The 12,720-nt window shown below is 36.5% G+C and overlaps 1 protein-coding gene across 5 annotated transcripts in view; it reads right to left on the bottom strand.

Moving 5' to 3' along the window:
- The window catches only part of ADAMTSL1 (ADAMTS like 1), a 391,430-nt gene that overhangs the window by 139,747 nt on the left and 238,963 nt on the right, over positions 1-12,720 (bottom strand). For 3 of the 5 annotated variants that reach the window (XM_030258675.4, XM_030258676.4, XM_030258677.4), the window contains one exon: positions 7,781-7,826. The exons of the other annotated variants lie outside the window; for them this stretch is intronic. In XM_030258675.4, the coding sequence (XP_030114535.4) occupies positions 7,781-7,826 (46 nt within the window). The remainder of the gene's footprint in view (positions 1-7,780; positions 7,827-12,720) is intronic. 5 annotated transcript variants of the gene reach the window in all.

The following is a 12,720-nucleotide window of genomic DNA, read 5'->3' as shown; positions in this document are numbered from 1 at the left end:
AGAAGAACACAGTGGCCTTATTTCCTACCACAAAATCTTCTGGTGCCTACCCTTCTGTGAATTTTTCTGTCTGTAAATGAATACAGTCAGGTCTATTGGCTTGGCAGATTCCCAAGCCAAGGCTCAGTTGCAGAAATCCAAGCCAGCTCTCTAGTTTGGTTCAAGCTTGGCTCTACCTTCAGAACTTCCTGGCTTGTAACAGCTTAATTTTTACAAAGAGAAAAAGGCCCAATAAGGCACACGACACACAGAATTCATAATCCTGCTTTGTACAGAACTCAATACTATGTTTGTTTTGTTGGATTTTACTTCTTAATCAAAGAAATAAAAAATGTTCTTCAACATAATAAGCCTTCAGGACACAACAAGTGACCAAGACTAATGTTAAATACTTCCAGTCTTTGATATTGTGGTCAAAATAAAACAATGGATTTAAATAGCAGAGCTTGTGTTTAAAAAGTTTTCACGTGAAACTTGAAGTAATTAAGAATATATGCAAGCAGTCAGAAACACATACACACATACTTATCTCGGCACATAGATGTGAAAAAGGGTCACAACCCTGCTGAAATCCTGAATCGTAAATTTACCTGAAGGCATTGGAGATGACTTTCCCTCAGGAAGGATCTTTTCTTCTGCTTAAAAAAGCACAAGTACTTGCATGTTCATGTATAATATCTCCACAAGCTGTATAATATTTTTAAATGCCAAAATGGACAGTGTTGAGAAAATTTGTGGTCTGAATTCTGAACCCTTTTTTCATTTTTAGAAGCAGGTAACTGAGACCAAAAATATAGGAAATGTACAAAACTTAGCACATAATTTTTTTTTCATCTTAAATTTACTGGGTTTTGTTTGTATTATATGTCAGTGGAGATCAGAGCCTCTTCATGCTGACGTTTGTGCAAACAGATGATCAAAGCCCGATATAAGTTTTCAGCCTATAAATAAGTATTTTAGTTGCTGAAACAGAATATAAGGCAAAGCCAGTGGTTTTTTGCATATATTTTCAAGCAGTAAATTGCTATTTTCTTCTTAACACTTTGCACACCTTTAGATAAGGCCACTTGCTCTTTTGAGGCAGTCTTGCTGTGCATTATTTCTGCCAGCTCCTGGACAGGAGAAACTATAAACTAATTCCAAAAAGTCTTCTTGAAAAAAATCAGCCTGCTTTTGGTACTTGCATGATGGTTCAGGGGAAGGGGACCCTCTAAGGCTGCCAGTTAGCACTGCTCCATTGGCCCGAGTGAAGTCACATGTTGGTCCAGCTAAGGGTCTGATTCTGGGAGCTGCGTAACAGTATGTAGCTTGTCTACCTGCACAGCAGATTGACAGATGCCTTGAGACAGCCAGAAGTCATGGGCCAAGTCGGGGTCGCAGTGAACACGAGGTAGTACATCTCTGCATGAGCTACATGGTTCCATGAGGAATTCTGCTAACCACATCTGCATGGCCCGTGTTTGGCCTGGAGCACATGGCAGCCCTGGTATCTGGCCACAAAACTACTACAGTCCTCTTTAAGGTTGTTCCAATTTTGGTACTATAGCCAAGTCTTACCTGTTTTGTTTTCTTTTGGAAATTATCTATGAGCCCCTGCAGATAAGAGGAACTGCTGCTATTGCACTCCTTGAAGAATCAGAAAGGACTAATAAACTTTAAAGTATCATCTAAGTCCATTTGTCTTCAAACTTCCTATTCATGAAGATGTTTTAGGGATGAAAAAATTCCAGTGAATAGGAAACAACTGTTCCTCCTTTAATTCTGTGAGTCCTAGTTGGGTCTTTTATGGCTTTAACTCACAAAGGCTCATGAGATATGACTGAAACACTGAGCCTGTGCTGGATACCTATAATCTTTATTCATCCTGTCAGGTCAAGATTTCCTGTTCTGCAATGAAAATATATATAATTTTAAATGTGATCATAAACCCCTTTGATCTGTGAAACCCATTTTAAAACATACACAGGAGTTTCATCCTCATTTCTTAGATATATAATGTGGCCCATATTATTATGGATTCATTTTCTTCCTCACATTGATTTTCTTTTTTTTTTTTTAACTTGACCTCCTATTTTACCCTATTGTAATTCATACGGTCCATGGAGTTTTGCCATGTTTGAATCCCATTCAAAAGAATTTCCATTAATCAACAATCCAGTGGAAAAGATAAGATGAATCCCAGATGTCCCTTGATGGTGATAGGTAGATCAGATTTCATGGGACAAAAGAGGGTCAGCCTTTTTAAAGTTTACTTAGTGGGTGAAATGTAGAAGATCCTATCTAAGCAGCAATAGGTGGAAACAGTTGAAGAACTTTAAAACAGTTTACAATATATGTGCTTGTATATTTGCAGAGGCCAAGAATGATTTACTATACCTGGAGCTTTTCCTCTGTACAAAAAGTGGCTAACAACTGGACTATTCCGTGCAGCATCTGACAGAACAGCTTATTGAACCAGTTCCATGAAGCACTCACGGTGTTGCAGCTGCACCAGTTTTCCTACTGAGAAAGAAAACCTGACGTCCTCAAGCAGGGGCTTGTCTAAGACCAAATAAGAACTTTAGATAAAAACACAGAGACCTAGGAGATCTAGGGATTTAACAGAAACTTCACTCAACCTTGAAGCCTTGTTGAGTGCCCTGCTTGAATTACCTTTCTTACCTTACTACCTTTCTTGCAGCCAGAATTTTCAATAGTCTACTCCCATGAACTTAGAAATAATTTAGGATTATACTTAGTTGCTTAGATTGAGAGGGGCTCATACTAAAGCTTTCTCTAAGAACCCCAACACATGGCAATATCTCACAGAGGGAAGCTTAAGAAAAATAATAGGAACAAAGAAAATGGAGAAATATCAGCAAATGTTCTCTGTGTTAAACATGTCATGGTGATGAGAGCTAAAATTGTCAGTGAAGTATAAGTGCAAAGTTCCATTAATATTTGTCACAATAAATATTTATAAAATAATTTTTTCATCAAAAGAATGCCTTTTTTTTTGGAAGTATGTTCCCATTTTGGCAAATAGTTCAATATGCAGCCTTCCATTAAATTTTAATTTTTTTTGTCCCCCTTTTTTAAATATTAAAACAAGCATTTAAATTAGATACAGTAAGTTTAATTTCAGCATGTAAACTTCCAAGAACTACAGTCAAAAATTACTATAAGTACATAATATTGAAGCATACATTTCTAAAGGCATCAAGGGTGTCATATTATAAAACAGCTCAAAAAGGAGCTGTTCAAATTAAAAAAAAAAAAAAAATTGACAGAAATACTGAATTTAAAACTCTGATTTACCCAGAGTCCTGACAACTCATGAAATGTTGCTGTAAGGGAAGCAATTCAGGTTATTTGGGCTACGAAGTTTCTTTATACCTTTGCATTAACTGGATACAATGTAGGTTTTTTTGTTCTGTTTTTAGTTGTCACGGATTCACAGTTATGCTTGCTGAGAAGATTGCAAATCCAGAAGTCCAAGCTTCTGTCATTTGCTAGATACTAAAGGCACTTGTTTCCAAGTGTGAAGAAATAATTTCTAGATGACACACTGAGGTTTTAAAATGCAGTCAATCAGAAATAAGATGGAAGTTATTAAAATCTGGTACTTTGAAGAACAGACTGTAGTCACAAAAAATTATCTGAGTTAAGAAGAATTTCTACTTAAAAAGTGAACTTACATTAAATAAATTGTGTGTTAGTAAGGAGATATGTGTAGTGTCTATAATTTATTTAACTTTTAAAAAATATTTTACTGCAAAATGTCAATTTGGAGGTTTGATTGCAAAATGGCATTTCTAATCACCACTGGGTAGAAAAATTAAATTCTACTAATCATTCTTGTAGGTCTGCTAATATCTACTTGATGATGATACTTCTCATACACATAAGCCAGTGCTTCTGAGAATTATGTACTTATATGGAAGTTTAGGTTTGACATTTTCCAGGCTGAGGTTTAGAGCATGGAAAGAAGATTGTGTTATTTTGTAGAAAGTAAGATGAACAACATTGGTACTAGTGTATAAAATGCAGAATGAGCTGATAAGAAACAGGGATGGAAGTAGCTTGTCTGAATGCAAGCCAAAAAATGGGGGAATGACATTAAAGCTGGTACTTCAGCCAAATTAAGAAAGTGAGGTATATATTAAAAGAGTTGCAGGTGGTGTTTACAAGCTTTGGTTGCCTGATTAATGAGATCTACAATCTACAAATTTTATCTTAGGCTTAACAGGAGCCTTGTTGAAAGAGCTAGTAATGTTGTGCATCTTCAGTGTCAGTCTCATATATTTTTCTTTTTCTTTCTCTCTTTTTTTTTTCTTTTTTTTTTTTTTATTCAGAAAGCAGTGCAATGAAAGGAAAAATATCAGGGAAAATAAAAATATTTTCAGTCACAGGAATAATTCTGATTATTGAGAAGAAGGGCATAAAGACTGTACATATTCCAACGAGCAACCTTCAGAGTGATACTCATGTAAATGAAGGGAAGAGAAAGCAGAAGACAGCAGAGTGGCAGAAGAACTAAAAAAGAGAAAGGGCATATGAGGTGGCATGACAGCATGTTACAAAAGCTGGAGAGCACCTGGCAACTAATAATGCACATAGAAGAACCACAAAAAGGTGTTGTAGCTTGGGTAAAAAAAAGGAAAGAGAACAAGTAGAAAAATTCCTACTCAGAATTTGGAATTATGTTTGTTTATTTTGCATTATATTCAGTACAACAAACCTGATACTTGCAAAAACATGTTTTCATTGCATTTAGACTGATTTTCTAAAGCAAAACAAATTACTCCCTCTCTCCCTCCCATGATTATATACTAAAATGGCTGGAAATATGCTTAAGTCCATGTGAATAATAATAAGAAAAAAAAAGCAGATGCAATTCAACCCTAAATCATCTTCAGATTCTCTCATTCCTTCTTTTACTATTTACACATGTGGCTTCCTACCCATAATCTTTCCAGTTTCTGATCAACAACAGGCAATGCAAGTGGCAAATATACTGGACTGGATTTGTTCTTTTAAGGATTGTTCAGAAGCTTTATAGTATCAACAGTATCAGTCTTTGATACAGTCTTTATTATGCAAAATTATTCAGCATCTCTGGAATAATTAATATTGGTCAATGGGAAAACAGGCATGCCACTCTTTTTCCTTGCCTCTCTTTTTCTATCTAATTTTTTCCCCTTCTGTAATTTAATTTTGGGATGAATTAAAGCCAGCTGTAACAAAATCTTGCAAATGATAGTGCCTATAAAACATATTCATTGCCAGACTCCAAAACTATTCTTCCAATTCTCCAATTTCACATTTCAAATAATTTGCTTTTAGTATATATGACTACCCATCCTTTCCTGCAAGAGGATGGTCATTAAAAAAACACATCAGTTCACAGAAAGGCATCTTGCAAAAAACAAAAACACTATTTATTTTATGAACACCATTCCTCAAGCTATGCACAAGATAATAAAAATGAAAGCTTGGAATGGGGGGGATTAAATCTCTTTTACCTTCAAAGACTGTCATGAAAACATAGGTCTCATGAGCCTGGAATTTCCATTCTCTAAATTTTCAGTGTCTTTTTGGATGAAATCTTGAAAGGCAATATCTGAGTTAACAAAAATACACACAATATTGTGGAACTTTTCTAGGGCAGAATTTCACAACAAGCTATGAACTTAATGAACTGTTTTCAAGATCTAATTTGTGTCTATGCAGATAAAATTTGTGTATGCAGATCCAATTTGTGTCTATGTGGAGACAAAAAAAATGGACTTCATTAATGACAAAGAACATTACTTAATTTTTTGTTTTTCTATTCTGAAAGAGACAAAGGGTATTTCAGTTTTACAGCTGCACAATTCAGTAACAGAATGGATTTTGGAGATGCAAGCCTGGGGTTCCTAAATAACTTTAGATTTACACTGCACAAGCCATTCTTACACAGTCTCCCCAAAATCAGTTTGAAATCATAAAAGCAGTCCCAGGTCTTCATATTTCAGAGGAAAAACTGTCACTGATTTCAGCATACTAAAGCTGAAAGTTTGAAGGCTTCATTTTGGATTATCTGGTGCGAAATAATTGAGTTCTTCAGCTGTATGCCTCACTGCTAAGAGCTGGTATTGCCAAATAAAAGATATGTAAAGGAATTGCCTGACAAAACAATGCAAGATTTTATTTTGAAGGAAAACTGTTCAGGTGCACATTTGCAAAGCAGAACCCAAGCTAAAAATAACATCTGAAGAAATATTCCTCATCCTGGAGACTCAGTGATTCCAAAATAAGGGTTGCAACCTAGCTAAAGCCCCAGCCTTTCAATAAGAGTGATCCAGGAACCTAATGGCAGGAGAGCAGGATATACTCTGTCTCACTGCTCTTAACAGACACAAGGGCAGATCAGACCCAGGAAGACACAATGTGCATGCAATGCCTAACCAAAACAAAACAAACAGGTTTAACTGTAGTCCAATTAGACTTTAATTACCCTTTGGCAGTATCTCTTTGTTTCTTCCCTTTTTAATTTTTTTTTTTTTGTGTGTGTCATTGAGCCTGCAACTTGACTAGCACAAGTCAAACTTCAAATTCCTTACACAGATGTGTAGCCTAAGTTCTTCAGAGGAAAATGGGACTGCTAATCTGCCAGCAAATCTATTTATTAACTGCACCAGTTACTGTCAGTTAGGGAAGGTGAAGGCTAGTCTGATGAGACATTTCAGGAACTTAAATGATACAATCAGAAAAAAATTTCAGAGGAATCACAGAATTACAGAATATTCTGAATTGGAAGGGGCTCACAGGGATTATCAAAGCCCAGCTCCTAAAGAACTGAGAGAAATCTTACTGCATAGGAGACTACAACTCAGATAGAAGCAGTTTCTTTCATTATGAACTGTGGTCTGTTGAAGAAAAGATAAGCTAAATATGAGCAAATATATTTATTTTTTTTAAAGCTAAACTTTTAAACTTTTTAAACAAAGCATGTATTGAAAGGCTTCTGAATATGTCCCTATCAGGCATGAGAAAGCTTGGACTGGTGTACGTTTGATTTCATTTTCCATCTTTACTGGTAAAACTGACATTTCTCCATGTAACTTGAGAGCCTTTACTATTCTTGGCACCCAATAAAACTTTCCATATGAAAGCCTCTATTTCAATTTTCAACAGTGAAAACACACTTTCACTTTGTTGAGACAGAAGTTGAAGTTTCTTACTTTATTGTATTGAAAACTGTATTTGCCACATATTAAAAAAAACAGCAAGAGCCTTTGGAAATGCTAAAACACTGATACAAGCTATGTAAAACTGCTTTTCTAAGATACACAACAAAATTAAAATGCTGTGAGGGCACAAGTGAACAGAAATATACAGAATCATAGAATCACATATCTTCTACTAGTTTGTCTTCAATTCTTAACAGCTTAATCCTCCATCCTGACAGACTACTCAATGTGAGCCAGCTGGTTATCAAAGCACTGCTGGGAACACAAGATGTCTTGATTCTGCTAGGGAGGTTGTAAAGAGCAACTCTGAAGTTTCATTGATTCTCTATCTATGGCGGCTGTGAAGGCAATCCCTTCCAGACAGCATTAGCACCAGGCTATGCCATAATCTCTCCACATTTCAAGAAACTGACAAAGGTTTGCCTACGGTTCTGGGTCCTGTGGCATGAAAATAGTTTAGATATCTACAAGATTCTCACTATCACTTCACCAAATTATTTGCAGTAACATAGACGTGATTATCATATGTGATGATTTGTATCACATCGAGGCTATAATTCACTTACCACGTTGCTGCATGTCCTGTACCGGATGTTTCGCCCTTCACAGGTCCTGTGTCCAAAAATTAAAAACAAACCCAAAAACATTAATAGCTGAATATGAAAAGCCAATACATAATGTGTTTACTGTGTCATTAACTTCCCCATATGTATTTTCAATCACCTACTCCCGTACCAATCCTCTTCCCCAAAGTAAAAGGTTATCTGTTCCTATTGAGGTATGAAATCTACAACTCCTTGGTTTCCTACCTTTGCTTTAAAAATTGCTTTCTAGAAGGTAGCATCAGCTTGTAAATGAGACTAGAAGTGAGAATACAGAATTTAGCTGAAAAACAACATCTGAATGACATGAATAATGTCTTGTGTCTCCATGCAATTCCTAATGATTTCACAAGGGCATAGCTCTGTGTCTAACTGGGCACACACTCTAGCACTGGCAGAGTCTGAGCAGGCAGGCTTTGTCTTCTGGGGGACAGCTGGGCACTGGTATGAAGGATCTATGCCTGCAGCAGCATAAACTCAAAGTACAGTTTGGGTTCAAAGGGGCTATCTATTTCCAATCCCACTGCCATTGATAGGGACACCTTTCACTAGACCAGATTCTTCAGAACCCCATTCAACCTGGTCTTGAACACTTTCAGGGATGGGACACCCAAAGCTTCTCCTGGCAACTTGTTTCAGTGCCTGACAACTCTTGCATTAAAAAAAAAAAAAAAAAAAAAAAAAAAAAAAATATATATATATATATATATATATATATATATATATATATATATTTAACTTAAACCTACTCTCATTCAGTTTAGATTTGCCCTCTTTCAGGCTAGCATGACATAGCTTTTTCCCAATTTGATATGAGGGAAGAAGGAGAGCATAAATCTTCCCCACAATTCACTGGTGCAGAACAGCGTTCAAAGAGCAGCTGGGCCCAGTGAGGTCAAGGAGAGCACATAGCCTGATGTGTGATCTCCATGACTCTCCTCCTTTTGTTCCATAGCAGACCCATACCAGCCCTGATGCTTGCAGGGCTCCCAAAAGAAAGGTCAACAGCCAGATATCTTTTTAGCACTCTGGGTGATATCTTTCTAGCATTTACTCTGAGCATTTGACCTTAGGTGAAGTTTCCTGTCTTTTATGAGTTCAGGCAGTATACTCTGCTGAGGACCTCATGCAAATCAGAATGCAGAGTTTGGCTTTTAAAATGTATCCCTGAAAAGACTAGAATTCCTAACATTTTAAATTTCTTAATTTCACAACTTTCCCCCCTCTCCCCCTTCTTTTTTTTGGCCATGACTTAACAAGTACACATTCCTTCAGGAATAAATGCCTGCCAAGCCTGATTTTTAAATTCCAAACCATTTTGAACTATCCAAGGAAAAGGACAGCAGCATCTGCACTGATTTTTCTTCACTTTTTAAAAAATTTATTTTTAAAGCAGAGAACCTTTCTCATACTGAGTTAACTCTAAAATAAATGGAACAAGTTTCCTTTAAGTTATTAAAGTCATCCCCTCTATCTTCATTATCCACAAGATTTAATAATGAAATTCATCCAGTAGTCCTTTACATACTACAGTTGTCTAAATGATCACAAGAGGAGACAAACAAGTAAGTAAACCTCATCATTTTTTTCAGAATAAATCTAAGTGGAAAGATAACACATTCTGTGTTGTAGCATTTGGCATATAAAAATTAAAAGCATAATAGAAATATCACAAATCACGAACACTATCATTAATTCAGTGATTTTGTAGCATTCTATATTTGACTTCAATGAGGTCTGATCTCAACCATGCACAGAAGTGAAAAATGCGCAGTGTACCTAGCAGTGGAAAAAAAATTGGTTTTGGCAGTACAATAACAAAAATTATATTCATAATAGACTATGAAATAAAAAATTCAACTAAAAGACCCAATAACTGCAACAAAATACCCAAGCAATACCCCTTCCCACACACACTATTCCGGTCATTCCTAAGCAATATAGGCAAGCTCAGAAAAATACTGTGGAAACCTGTTTATATTGCATTCAATAAAGGTACTTTGCAAATGATAGATAGTAAAAAAAGAAGTAAATTATGCATAATACAGGCAGCTCTAGTGCTGGCCTCATTCACCACACTGCAGAGCTTGCTCATCAGGCTTGATACCTGCCCCATGTGTCTCTCAGAAATGCCACACAACCTATCAGACATTGCTTTACACAGACTCGCTATTAGCACAATTTCAATTACTATAACTGATTAATCATAGAACTACTGAATTTTCAGGAAAACTTTAGCTTCCTTTCTATCAGCTGCCTCTCAGTTTCTTCTTCTTTTCATGGTTTCTTTATATTATCTGTTTTGAAATAGATAATTACTTACTTTTCACTTATTCTCTGCATTAGGGAAAATAATAAGTTCTTTCATTAGATATATGAAAAAACGATTCCATTCTTTTCTTCCATTTTTCTTCTTCTGGCTAATGGCCAGGGATGTTCAGATAAAATGAATTTTTATTCATCCAATTCTGGATGCAGCTCGTGCTCTTATGATTCAGGAAGACAGGAAACATTCTTGGAAAATTCCCTTTGCTTCCTCAGCAAGACCCTACTTTGGAGTTTGGTTATCACCCATCAGCCAAAAGCAGGTAACAGCTTTCAGCCTTACATGATATATTTTTACAATAGATTTGCAACATAGTTTGTGTTTCAGATCTACCCTACCTCAGCATTCCAGACTCTCTCTTAAGCACAAGCAACTATTTTGGAATTCAAACTCATGGGATTTGCACGCATATCTCAGCATGGACAGAAATTTGCAGAATTCCAGAGCACTGAGCCTTTAGCATGCAAGGAAGGATCATGGCAGATTACTGAGCCTATGTTGTGAGATACAGTCTTCATTTATCCTCTGATCTCTTCAGGATATAAATGACAACTCCTACCAACAAGGAATACACACAGCCAGAAAGAAAACTCAGAAGTCAACCAATATGCCAAGAGGAAAGAGAACAAAAAGAGTGGGAGAAGTAAGCAGTACTTCAAGCCGTCTCTGTTATCTACACTGCAGGGGATTTTTCAGTGGAAAAAGGTAGCTGAGGGTTTGGCTTGACAGGGAATTATTATCATGTGAATATGAAAGAAAAGCAAGCTGTTGGGAATCATGTTTCATTTCTTAAACTTAGTCACTTGTTTCCAGTAAAGTTTCTGAAAGAGGTTAACAACTTTTAATATATTAAAATATTCTCTTCTCTTAATGTAAACAACCCAAACCCCTGGTATTTATTTCCCCAGGCTCCAGTTTGTAGACGGACTTAATTCAAGTCCCCCCTCAAAGGCCTCAAGTAGATGTGTATTTGTGCTCAGCTAGAGTTAGAAACCTTGCAAAGATCCAAGCCAGAATGAACTGCAACCCTCTGCCAAAGTTGCCTTCATCAGTAATTACCAAAAACTATGAAGAGATTTCAGAGGAGGACCTCATCAACTCCTGCCACTCTGAGCAGTCATCAGAGTTTGAATTGCTTTACTTAAGAAACAAGTCTGCACATAAAGCAAGCATGAGCCATGGGTGGGTTATTTTTGTGCATATGAATTTTGATGCAGCTACAGGGTTTGGAAGTTGCTGCAATGTTAAATAATCTCCGTTAGTTTATTTTTACACCCCTTCATAGCCACTTTTCTGGGACAGATTATGGTTTCTGCACTGTATTTGTGAGATAAGTATGCTGTGGGTCTGTCTTTTCCCATGGGATCTTAATCAGGTTGTGGCATGAAGCCAGGCTACACACATGGAGATAATACGATCTTTTATCTCCCTTTCTTCACACTGTTGCTCTCACCTCTTTTCCAAATCCGTCACCCTCAATACAATTTCTGTGTCTGTGCTTCTTTGAGGAATAGTTAGTCTCTTTTACTCTTCCAGCATACCCTTTTTCCTGTAAAGAATATTGAGAAGGAGTGCCCTGAACACCTTATGAGCAAGAAAGACATGTCAGGATGGTACTGACTTTAAGGAGTTTACTTTTTGAAACTATTTGCTTGGGTCTGCTAAACTCATGTCTAAATCATTCAATTGACAACATTTTTCAAAGAATTTAAAAGATTTTTCCTTATCCTTTTGTTCACATGGTGTCTTAAGTTTCAGCTTTCATATATTCCAGATTCTGTACTGCATTAGTATATAACTCTGAACTTCATATAAAGTGTTAGCAAGTTCTCCTCACAGTTTAGGTAGACAAAACAATCTCTTTCCAGCCTGAGACCAAGGACACCATTATAGCCTCAGGAGAAAAATGTATAAACAACAGCGAACTGAGGAGAGCAGTCTTGAGGATGGGACTTCATAATCTGAAGCTGTAATTGGACAATTAACCCCAATATGTAAATGGACCACAACTTATAAAAGTGTGAAAACTCATGACCAGGAGTCCATCTTGGGTGTAGTCATGGCTGGGCTCTTGTACTGTCCATGGTGTATTTTTTCAAGGCCTTTTCAATAAATACCTACTTTATTCCTTTGACACTGTCTAGCCTCTATTCTAGGTAGCCTCTAAAGGCATCACACAAGCACTTTGCCAGCCACCATGGGTTGTTGAGATGCACTTGTATGTTTTGCCATGCATCTGTAGAAATCTTTAATTCTCTATCTTTAGAAAAATACAAGTTCCTGCATGTTGAAATGTGGAATACCAGGACAGTTACATAAATAGTTAACTTTGAGACAAGAGAAGTGGGCATGGATGAACAAGCCAAATTTCCCTGGCAGATTTACTTACAGATCATATAAACATTCTTACTTCTGCAATCAAAAAGGTAAACAACCAGGAAAATACCAACTTCAATCACTGTATGCAGAAAACCAGCAAGGCAAATAAAAACGTGTACTGATCTGGGGCCTTTTTCATAAATAGGCAGACTTTTCATAAAAGGACAGCTTTTTTTATAAATAACGTTTTCCACAATCT

This window comes from Taeniopygia guttata, chromosome Z, assembly GCF_048771995.1.
Source record: "Taeniopygia guttata chromosome Z, bTaeGut7.mat, whole genome shotgun sequence".
Taxonomy (NCBI): Eukaryota; Metazoa; Chordata; class Aves; order Passeriformes; family Estrildidae; genus Taeniopygia; species Taeniopygia guttata.
Note: the sequence above shows the minus strand (reverse complement) of the source record. Positions and strands in the feature narration are given on the sequence as shown.